The sequence below is a fragment of the Mustela nivalis genome (genome assembly GCF_964662115.1).
Source record: "Mustela nivalis genome assembly, chromosome: 5".
In the NCBI taxonomy this organism is placed as follows: Eukaryota; Metazoa; Chordata; class Mammalia; order Carnivora; family Mustelidae; genus Mustela; species Mustela nivalis.
The window spans coordinates 144,510,402-144,522,527 of NC_139024.1; the positions used below are offsets into that span (position 1 = coordinate 144,510,402).

General features: G+C 48.6%; 1 protein-coding gene across 13 annotated transcripts in view; it reads left to right on the top strand.

Moving 5' to 3' along the window:
- PHACTR1 (phosphatase and actin regulator 1) overlaps positions 1-12,126 on the top strand; it is a 562,751-nt gene that overhangs the window by 492,723 nt on the left and 57,902 nt on the right. For all 13 annotated transcript variants that reach the window (XM_082730196.1, XM_082730202.1, XM_082730204.1 and 10 more), the window contains one exon: positions 2,584-2,905. In XM_082730196.1, coding sequence (XP_082586322.1) covers positions 2,584-2,905 — 322 coding nt within the window. The remainder of the gene's footprint in view (positions 1-2,583; positions 2,906-12,126) is intronic.

A 12,126-nucleotide genomic window follows, 5' to 3' on the forward strand; every position in this document is an offset into this window, starting at 1 on the left:
AAAGGAAGGAATAATGGGTAAACGTTCCTGGATAGAAACCCTTAACATGTCCAGACACATTGCATTTGCTAGGGTTGTGCAAAGCCTTCCAAGGGCCAAGGGAGTGGACCCTTCAGTAGCAGGAAGTGGACACAGGAGGTGGGTTTCTGCCCCTTGGTCACTTTCAAGAGAGCACCATTGGTCATGCACTTGAACATGGTTAGATTACCTTGTGTCCTGTGCATGGGGGATGGTGACAAATGGGATGATTGTAGAGGGACGTTAGGGAGCCCTGTGGTTGACACTGGTTGGCGTTCTGGCATTGGTGGGCAAGCCGATCAGGCCCCCTGGAATGATTGGGCTTTCATGTTTGTCTGCTGTAGGAGCCATAATTCAGTGTCCACACACCCGCAGCTGCGTAGTCCTAAAGTTGTTTTTCATTTTATGCTCATGTCCCTTAGAGAGGTAGGAGAGCATCTATTTCTGGGGGAAGGTGCGAATTCATCCTACCACAGAGTGTTAGAACATCAGCTCGTTCTCTAAACATGTGAGCCCCTCGCTGTGGGAGCGGGACACCATACAGGACGCTAAGAAGAGAGTGACACGCAATTTGAGGTCCTGGTTCTCCAGCAGAGGGCAGACAGCTGTGCAACCAGGAGGTGCCATTCAGTCCTCAGAGCCCAGGGGCATCTCATCATCCGCAAAAGTGAGATGATACTATGTCTACATGCCAGGGTCGCTGTGAGGATCGAGGTGAAGAGCATTTAGCATCTGGCACGGGGTTAGGGGCGGCTAGAGTGCTGTCCGCCATCACTGTTGCCCCCACTGCTGTGGGCACCGACCCACCTCACACCCACAGGAGGCCCACTGGGTGCGGAATGGAAGGAGCAATGTGAGAATCCAGGAGGGCTTCTCGGAGGAGGTCATTTTTGAGTTGCATCTTGAGGGGAGAGGAGGAATGGGCCCGGAAGACAAAACAGAGAGGAATACTCCAAACGGAGGAGGGAAGGCGGCAGAGGCCCAGGGGTGTGGGAACGTCAGATAGTTTGGGGAACACGGAAGTTCTGTGGGAAGGAGAGGCCTCGCCCGCGCACCTCTCAGGTTTCTCTCTGAGGCAGGAACAGCGTTCTGCTGAGGGAGGGGAGCCTTGAGGAGACCAGGGAGGACCACGCAGCCCATGCGGAGAGTGTGAGGGACAACGGCCACCCCGTGGGACTTAGGGGAGGGCGGAGACTGAATTGGGGCGGGGGGCAGCAAATAAGGAAAATGCACAGGAGAAAAGCAGTGAGTGTCATAGGAGACTCTGATCTAAGGCTTTTCAGATAGGCTAGCAGGAGGTCAGGAGGTAAAGTGTGGCCATAGAGAGCTAACCAGCACGCGGACCTTGGATGGTGTGTCAGGAAGATGGGGTTTATTTCTAGGCCATCAGTGGGGTTTAAATGAAGGTGGGACAGCAGATTGGTGCCCTTGGGACGTCACTTTGGTAGAACTGAGGGGAAATGAAACTGAAGAAGGCCACACTTGAAGTAGACAGATGGATGGAGAGAAGTCTAAGTCCTCAAGGAGCAGGACACAGAACCTGTGGTTCTCCCCATGTGGACACCAGGTGTGAAGGGGAGAGCACTCGGACGCGGCCGTCCAGCCTTCCCCAGCCCTTCCGTGACCCCTCCTGGCCGAGCTTCTCCCAGGCCAGCCTATAGCCCACAGGACTGAACCCTGCCCCCCACTGGTGCTAGATCATTTTTCAGGAATTTGCAAGGTTGTCCCAAAGATGGCCCGAGGACTGCTCTGTCCTGCAGCTCCCCTGAGTTTGAGCATCTCTGGGAAGCTTCAGAGCCAGTGTCCTGAGACCTAGGGGTGCTGGGTGCGTGGAGGTCACACCAGGGCCTAGGAGTACTTGTTGGAGCCTTTCTACGGTTTGAACAACCCAACTGTGGCTGCCACGTGAGTGGGCCAACCAGTCCCGCCACCGAGCTCAGATCTCACGGAGGTCCTGTGTGGACAGGGGGAGATGAGCGACACAGCACACAGACACAGAAGCGTTGCCTCCACGTGGGGCATCCAAGTCCGCTGTGTGACTGCGAGTCCTCATAAAGCATCACACTCAGGTGACTGGGGAGGGCATTAAGGCTAGCACCAGGGACGTCACTTGTGGAGGTTCACTCTGTTTATGGATCTGAAGTAGAACTGGCTTCTAGTCCCGTGCCTGTTAGAGTGTGCCAGCGGAGACGATATTTTCACAGGACAGTGACAAAGCTGTAGACATCATAGTGTACCCTAGAACAGGTCTCTTTGAAGTTCGATGGGCTTCCATGAACAGAAGGATGTGCTGTGTTCGTTCCCCCTTCCTGCTGCCGGTGAGCCTTACTTAGCCTGACAGCTATGTGACAGATATCGCTAATGCCTGCCTGGGTCCCTAAGGCCCGCTTTCAGCAATGTGTGCTCATTGAGTAGCACCTACCCCACTGGTGTCTTCAGCTGGTGCATTTCGTCTCCGGGCCCACGCCCGTGCCCACAGTCCCAGGGTGGGCGCCCATGCAATGGTCCAGGCTTCTGCCCGTGCCCCCAAACTCATGGCTGCCTCTCGCCCTCCTTTTGCTGCAGATCCTGGCGCCCCTGTGAAATTGCCTTGTCTGCCAGTGAAACTGTCACCGCCGCTACCTCCAAAGAAAGTCATGATCTGCATGCCTGTCGGGGGGCCAGACCTCTCCCTGGCGTCCTATGCCGCCCAGAAGAGTGGCCAGCAGAGTGGGGCCCAGCACCACCACACGGTTCTGCCATCCCAGATCCAACACCAGCTGCAGTACGGCAGTCTCGGCCCACACCTCCCCTCCACCACCGGCTCCCTCCCCATGCACCCCTCCGGCTGCAGGATGATTGAGGAGCTGAACAAAACGCTGGCCATGACCATGCAGAGGCTGGAAAGGTACTTGGTGGGGGAGGGGAGGGGCCTTGTCTGGGGGGCGTGGTTAGGGGATCTGACGGTGACTCAGGGATGCAAAGACCAGGCAGGGTAAGGGCTCGTCCTCGCTAGGGGAAAAGTTCGAAAGTAAAATCAGACCAAACACTGAATGTCAAGGAAAGTGTGGAAGAAGAAAAAAGTCGTGTTGCCTATTGCCAAACTATAGAACAATCACATCTATCAAAAAGAAAAAGTAACATATAGTATACATGCGTGTACTATATAAATAGCATAATATGTATAAATGTACTAATATGTGTGAATATATTAATATATTTAATATAGATTTTAATTATAAATATTTGATATAAATTAAGTACTTGATATAAATATATTAATATATATATTTACACGTAAGTATATCTAAATACATAAATTTATGTAAAGAATAACGTGTGTTATATATATAACATATAGGCTTCTATAAGTCTTAACGTTTTTTGAAAGCTTATACATGTAATTATTAATAGTGGTTACCCCCCAGGTGAGGAGATGGACGAGAAATTCTTTTATATTTCATACCTTTCTATACTGCTTTTTTACTTCGTGTGTATTGTTTTTATGACACAAAAAGACAGGGGCTCCTGGGAGGTTCAGTGGGTCAAGTGTCCAGCTCTTAATCTCGTCTCAAGTCACACTCTCAGGGCCGTGAGTTGGAGCCCCAGATAGGGCTCTGCGCTCAGCGGGAGTCAGCTTGAGATGCTCTCCCTCCCCCTCGGACTCCCCCTTCCCCTGCTCAGGCCTGTGCTTTCTCTCTCTCAAAGAAAGGAAAAAGGCAGTTTGAATGTAAATAAGAAAAGAGGAGAGTCGGCAGGAGGGTGGTGGAAAAGCAGTGTGACGGGAGAAGTGGAAGGCATGCTCCTGTTCTTGCTGATAAGGACGCGGAGGGCTGAAGCCTGATTACTGGCCATCAGTGTGTAGCCACACCTGACACAGCCCCTTCTTCAGCCAGAATCCCCTCCAGTAGCCCTGCCGGGGGATCTGGAAAGAGGACCCGAAGGACCCGGTCTGAAATGTTCGTGCCTCTGCGTGTATGCAAATACCACCCCACTCCTCCCGGATTTCCCAGTGTGATTCCAAGGCATGTTGCTTGCCCTAATTGCCTAGCATAACAAGAAGTGGTGCAATCCGCCCACCGTGCAAGATGTGTCTGAGCTTGGGACCCCGAGTGCCTGTCCCGGAGTAATGACAGCTGCTAGCTGGGTCCTGCCAGTGGGAAAGTTGCAGTCCGGCGGGGAGCCTGCTAGGCACCAGGCAGAGAGCCAGAGGCAGGATGGACGCGGTCAGGAGCTTTCTGTGATCGTTTCCCGACTCTCCGCCAACGACTCTGTGTTTGGGCTTTAAGTGATTCCAAGGGAAGTAGCTGTTGCTAGGATTCTGACTTGATCACGCGTTCATATCCACCCTTGCTGGACAAAGCTTTCTTTGGCCCCTTGGCATCCTTCTTAACTACTGTTACCGTTGATAAAGAAAGTAGTCATTTTAAATGTGGATGGTACTTTTTAGTCTTTGATATATCTTCATTATCATCTTAATCCTCACGTGACCTAGGGAGACTGAGTAAGTAGAAAAACTAAGGAAGGCAACGTCAGTTCCCCAATGCCAGCTTCGCGAGAGGGCTCTGCAGACGGCTGGTTGCCCACCTGTAACCCTATCGGTACAGAAACTGAGGCCAAGTGTTTAGATGCTTTTATAGCGATTTGACAGTATGATTTTATGTCTGTTGAATCTGATAATAAAAAGGGCTTCATTTTTGGGGGTTTTTACATTTTACAAAAGCATCAGTTTGTGATAGATTGAAAATTAAAATAGATAAATACACTGACCAGCCAGCCAACAAAATGGGTCCTTCCTCAGAGATGCTTTGAAAAGCACCGTCCTAGGTAGTAAGTCAAAGGGTCATGTCCTCAGGCCTGGGGCTTCCTCCTGAAGACAGCTCATAGTCTGCCTGATCCCCGTTCTCCATACCCGCGGTCTGCCTACCAAGTCTTTGTATCTCCCAGGAGCTTTAATCAATCGAAAAAGATCCTCGAGGGAGCGTGGTCGTTGCTAAATGTGTTTCTACTAAAATAAGCCAGTTTAGCGAGTTGGTTGTTGTTGTTGTTTTTTTTTTAAAGATTTTATTTATTTATTTGACAGAGAGAGATCACAAGTAGGCAGAGAGGCAGGCAGAGAGAGAGAGAGGGAAGCAGGTTCCCTGCTGAGCAGAGAGCCCGATGCAGGCCTCGATCCCAGGACCCCGAGATCATGACCTGAGCCGAAGGCAGCAGCTTAACCCACTGAGCCACCCAGGTGCCCTAAAATAAGCCATTTTAAAAGGTTCAGTGGGAAGTCCTAACCAACAGGGGACACACCGTTCTTCAGTTCGGGAATTTCTGTGTATATTTGTAAAATATTTCAGCCGCGTGTCGACCAGAGGGTAAGTTTGCTGGACCTAAACCAGGTCGGGTTCTTTATTGAAATGAATCAGAGAGAACAGATGAGATTATGGGAAGAGGGGCCAGGAAGGGGAAGAGTCTGCTGTTGGCAGCTAAGGCCATCCCCTGTGCTTCTTGTCACCCCCGGGCTCTCACTTCCTCCTGTCTCCCTCCCTCCCACCTTAGGTCAAGGACAGGGTTGTTCTGATAGACCAGCCAGGACGTAGGGAGTTAACGTGGACATCACTCGAACAAGATCACCCTCCAGAGAGAGAGAGAGAGAGGTCTCTTCTTCCCAAACAAATGAAGATGGAGAGATTTTTTCTGAGCGTCCCCAGGACTTCCAGGAGTCCTGGACAGATCTGAAGCAATGGGGGGGTCACAGGCCCCCTCTCACCAGCGCGGGCTCTGCCGCTATCTTTCTGTCTTTGGTGACGCTACCTTCTTTCAGCTGCCTCCAAATGCTCTCTGTTGCCTGTCAACATGATTTCATTCTTGGTCTCACCAAGCTTAACACAGAAAAAAGAATCCTTTCTCTCTTCTGGCAATGTCCAGTGTCCCCCAGAAAACACGGCAAGTGGGAAGAAACATTCCCGAGCGCTTAGGTGAGCCGGCCACGAAGCCCCCGAGGTCTAATGGAATGTCACCTGCCGGCCTTGGTGCATTCCTGCGGTCGGCTCCTGATGAAACACTGTTAAGTCCCGTGAAAACCAGAAGAAGAATTAAGGAGCATTAATGCCGGGCTTTGGGCCATAAATCTGAACAAATAGACGTGTTATGGAAGGGGCCATAGACAGTATCCAGGCAAGCAGCCCGCTGCCTGTTGCATCCTTCCTCACCATTAGCCTTCCTCTCCTTGCACCAGCAGGAGCCTCCCAAGGCCCCCAGAGAGACCACCCCCCTTGTCAGGAAGGTCTGATCATCACCGGGTTTCTTCTAGTACGTTACAAGTTTTACTTCTCCTAACTCAGAGCCCTTCCGTTCTGTTTCTAGTCTTCCTTTCCTGTGAAAAGTTTCCATATCGTCAAAGGTCTCTACTGGTGGCTTTATTGAGGGCTTCTCTCTCTCTTCTACACTAAATAATCCCAAGTTCTTCATAATAACCATTTATCGAGATGGTCTGTAGACCCATTACTATCTTGCTCACGTTCTCCCAAGGACACTCCATCTGTTCTGATCTGTGTGAACAAGTTCTTTTTTTTTTTTTTTAATTTAAGTTTTACTTAGTTAACATACCAGGCAATGTTGGTTTCGGGAGTAGAATTCAGTGATTCATGACTAGGTACAACACCCAGTGCTCATCACAACGGGCGCCCTCCTTACTGCCCATCCCCCACCCCTTCCCTCCATCAACCCCTGTTTGTTCTCCATCATTCAGAGTCTCCTTTGGTTTGTTTTCCTCTCTTCTTCCCCTCCCTTTCCCATATGTTCCTCTGTTTTCTTAAATAAACTTCACGCATAAATGAGATCATAAGGTATTTGTCTTTCTCTGACTTCACTCAGCCACCGTAATGCCCTCTAGCTCCATCCATGTTGTTGCAAATAGCAAGGTGGCCTCTTTGATGGCCGAGTAATAGTCCACCGTAGATACACTCCACCTCTTCTTTATCCCCTCATTAGTCGGTGGACATTTGGGTCCTCGCCACAGTTCGGCTGTTGCTGATAATGATACTATAGACAGGAGTAATTTCTTAATCACTGCTCTAACCTGGGCTTCCTCCATGACGCAACAATGCGACATGTTCCATCATAACACGTTACATGTTACTGACATGGTCAGGTACAGCGTTGGCTCACCACTTGTGGGGGAGGGGTGCAGGAGGAGGGAGCTAGAGATGAAGCTGAAGCAAACTTGAAGAGTGCCATATGGATCCAAAGTCGCAGGACAGCCCCCGGCAGGACAGCCACCTGGAGGGGACCCCCGCATCACGGGGGTGATGTCAGCCAAAGGCACCACTTCTTTTTGCCTTCGATTCCTCGTCTGTAAACCAGGGGGAATGACCCCGCCACCAGCCTCATTAGGGTTGTTTGCGAAGAGCAAGTGTCTTCTTTTGTCCAAATCCATCATCTTATCGCATGGCACGCAGTGAAAATGTCCAAGAAACCATGGTGAATGTTCCACCAGATTACATAAAAACCCACCCTCGTGCCCCTGAAAGTACGTTACAAATAGGTTCGATTCGTCTTAGCGAAGATTTTGTTTGTATCCGTTTCCTGAAATGACATGGTCTTCGTTTTTTCCTTCCCTGATGATTCATGTCTTTTTTTTTTTTTCATAAACATATATTTTTATCCCCAGGGGTACAGGTCTGTGAATCACCAGGTTTACACACTTCACAGCCCTCACCAAAGCACATACCCTCCCCAATGTCCATAATCCCACCCCCTTCTCCCAACCCCCCTCCCCCCAGCAACCCTCAGTTTGTTTTGTGAGATTAAGAGTCACTTATGGTTTGTCTCCTTCCCAATCCCATCTTGTTTCATTTATTTTTCTCCTACCCACTTAAGCCCCCATGTTGCATCACCACTTCCTCATATCAGGGAGATCATATGATAGTTGTCTTTCTCTGCTTGACTTATTTCGCTAAGCATGATACGCTCTAGTTCCATCCATGTTGTCGCAAATGGCAAGATTTCATTTCTTTTGATGGCTGCATAGTATTCCATTGTGTATATATACCACATCTTCTTGATCCATTCATCTGTTGATGGACATCTAGGTTCTTTCCATAGTTTGGCTATTGTGGACATTGCTGCTATAAACATTCGGGTGCACGTGCTCCTTTGGATCACTACGTTTGTATCTTTAGGATATATACCCAGTAGTGCAATTGCTGGGTCATAAGGCAGTTCTATTTTCAACATTTTGAGGAACCTCCATGCTGTTTTCCAGAGTGGCTGCACCAGCTTGCATTCCCACCAACAGTGTAGGAGGGTTCCCCTTTCTCCGCATCCTCGCCAGCATCTGTCATTTCCTGACTTGCTGATTTTAGCCATTCTGACTGGTGTGAGGTGATCTCTCATTTCATGTCTTTTTTGAAAGTGACATTTTCTCATTTCAGGTATCATGCCATTTCTAATATCTGCAGTAAGCTCTGTGATCTAATTGACATAAATCTTGGGATTCAAACTTAAAATCCCAATCAGCCACTAATTTTCTTTCTCATCTTAGTTCATCCATTCCCTGTGCTGCGGCTTCCCTGTTGGTAAAAGGAAGATGGGATCTGTGTCCCTGTTGACCCTGAAGGAATTTGGGGAAGATTTTTGAGTGAATACACTTTAAAGGAGTCCCTCTTAGTTAAGGAAAAGGGAAATTCATCCCTCTGGTCCCTCAGGCCAGAAATCTTGCGGTCGCCCTTGGTACCCTTCTTTTTCTGGCACCTCATGTCTGAGGGGTTGGCAAATCCTGTTAGGTCTACACGGAGAATGTGTCTCAGTGATGAGCCACTTCCCACCCAGTGGCCTGACCCCATCGTCCCTGCTGCCTGGTCTCCTGCCTCCACTCCTGCCCTTTAATCAGACAGACAACACGTAACAAAAATCAGGTCTTGACAGCCTTAGTCTGCTAGGACCGCCACAGCACAGTACCACAGACTGGGCAGCCTAAACAGCAGGAATTTATGTTCTCACAGAGCTCTGGACGCTCAAAGTCCAAGATCTGACTGTCAGCAGGAATGGTTTCCTCTGAGGCCTCTCTCCTTGGCTTGTAGACACTTCTCCCTGGGTCCTCTCGTGGTCTTCCCTCTGTGTGTGTTTGTGTCCTAATCTCCTGCTCTTAAAAAATCACCATTTAGTTAGAACCCCACCCCAACGACCTCCTCTTGCTCAGTCGCTCCTTTAAAGACACTGTCAGGGGCGCGTGGGTGGCTCAGCCTGTTAAGTGGTTGCCTTCGGTTCAGGTCATGATCCCAGGGTCCTGGGATCGAGTCCCGCATCAGACTCCCTGCTCAGTGAGGAACCTGCTTCTCCCTCTCCCACTCTTGTGTTCCCTCTCTCGCTGTCTCTCTCTCTCTCTGTGTCAAATAAATAAATTCTTTTTTAAAAACAAAAATAAAAAAATAAAGACCCTGTCTCCAGAGGCTGTCCACATTGCGAGGTACTGGGATTAGGAATCAAACACATGAGTTTTGAGGGGGACGCGATAACCCATAATCATGTCTGTGCCCAGAATGCTTCTTTGGCCTTCCAGCCCGCTTACGAGTGAAAAGCAAAGAAGGCCAGCATGGCGCGGACCCCTGTCATCTCCCTGACTGGTTCTCCGCGCTGCCCACCCTCGCGCACCACAAAGGCCTCTCGCTGTTCTCGTCGCCTGGGACATGCCGGGTGCCCTCGGACAAAGGGCCTTTGTGCTGACTGTTCCCTCGCTCTAGACTGTTCTTCCCTCACACACACTCAGGCCTCCCTCCCTCACCTCCCTGGGGTCTGTCCTCGGCTGTCACCTCCTCAGGGAGACCCTCCCTGATCTCCCTACTTGACATTAGAACCCTTCTCCCAACACAGCGTGTTCGCCAAGCCCCACCCCTTTATTCTTTTTTGGAGCTTTTTCCCCATCTAACAGCCCATATTGATGGCTTTTCATTTTGCTTATTGCTCTTCTCACCTAATAGAATATATTGTCCACAGAGGTGAGAACTGTTTGGTTCAGGCTTGTATGCTGAGCACCTAGAATGGGGCTTGGCTTACAGTCACGATAGATGCTTAATAAATGTCCGAGTGAATAAACCACCGTGTGAATGAGTGAACGAACGAACAAATGAATGAATGTAGAGTCCTGGGTAGCCGCTGTGCTTGGGTTCTTAATCTACTCCCTGCCGAAAATATTTAGAGTGAACCTGATTGATGGTCTTTGTCCCTGTTGAACTTTGTGTTCTCGCAACACACGCGTTGTATAAATTTTAATGATGGCGGCAAAAACGGGTCTTTAACCCTTTGTGTTTTTCTCATGATCCCGACATGTGGAACACTCCCTGTCTGGAACGCACTCTCCTCTCCTCTCCTCTGCCACGCACCCCGTCTTCGTTTGCAGAGCAGAATTCTACTTGTTTTTCAAGAAACACCATGTCCTCCTGACCCCTTCTCAGATCCCCAGGGGAAGGTCTGCCTCCTTCTGGGCTGTGTCTGTCTGGCCCAATGTTGCGTGTATGTATATTTTCTCTTAGATGGGGGCGGGGACCAGCCTTGTCTTCCCATTCAACATCCTCGTTCCATCCTGGGTGGGACCTGCCATGTAGCAAATACTCAGTAAACATTTATTAAACGAATGCTATTAAGTTCTTCTGAGCATCAAATAGAAAGGTTTTTTTTTTTTTAAAGATCTTATTTATTTGAGAGAGAATGAATGAGAGAGAGAGAAAGCATGAGAAGTGGGAGGGTCAGGGGAGAAGCAGACTCCCTGCTGAGCAGAGAGCCCGACGTGGGACTCGATCCTGGGACTCCAGGATCATGACCTGAGCCGAAGGCAGAGGCTTTACCCCACTGAAAGGTATTTCAATCTAACATTTAATATTTCCTTAGAAATTCCCTTAACTGTAGAATCAAGCTTTAGTCGTGGGTACACTCCCCAGCCGGTTGTTGAGCTGTGTGAATTCTGTTTTTATAGATACTAGAAAAAAGGAAAAATGTCTTCCTTTAAAGTTGCACATCGATCTTTGCTTACCACACTGAGTAATAGCAGACTTGAGTTTAAGATCCTGTAATGTTGATGATGAACTCTACCCCCTGAAGTTCGTTGTACCTTCATTTAATTCTCCGACACCATATTCGTTGTAGACGATGAAATGGGGGAAGTGACCATCCTTGGCTCTCCTAGCAAACTAGGGAGGTGTAGGGTTTCATAGTGGATCATGCAGCTGTCTCCAGTATCCTCCAACTAAGACTAAAAGTTAACTTCCAGAATTTTAGGAATTTACAGAGATCTGAAAAATAAGCACAAGTAGGTGAAAGGTGGGGGAGGGGGGCATCCTGACTAGCGTATTAGCATGGAAGGAGTAATTGAAATCTCTGCATTGGAACTAAAAAAGCAAAAAAATCCACATTTTGTTCCCATTATTCCTCATGTATATCAATAATTGATATATATAATTGATATATCAATATATTGATATATAATTGATATTTTAATTAATATATATATAACGTATTATTAGCCCCAGAGGTACAGGTCTGTGAATCGCCAGGTTTACACACTTCACAGCACTCACCATAGCACATACCCTCCCCAATGCCCATAGTCTGACCACCCAATAATTAATGTTCTTATTTTTTTTAAGATTTTATTTATTTATTTGACAGAGAGAGATCACAAGTAGACAGAGAGGCAGGCAGAGAGAGAGAGGGAAGCAGGCTCCCTGCTGAGCAGAGAGCCTGATGTGGGACTCGATCCCAGGACCCTGAGATCATGACCTGAGCCAAAGGCAGCGACTTAACCCACTGAGCCACCCAGGTGCCCCCAATAATTGATGTTCTTAATACCATTTTATTTTTCACCCACTGAGTTTTGGCTTAGGAAATTTTAAGCAGACATTCAGCCCTACAGAGGATACATTTGCTTACTACACATGGGTCTCAAAGTGGACAGATAAATGTATCTCTGATAAATTCACTTTTCCTCTACCTTTTCCTACCCCTGAGTCCCTCAACAGCTAGAACAGGAAAGTTCTGACACTTAAAAAGGAAGGTACCTGTGTTTCCTTAGCATCTGTAAGATCAGTCAGCAGTTTTTTAGTGAGTGCCTTTCCTGGACCAGGCTGTGTGCTGGACCCTGGGGAT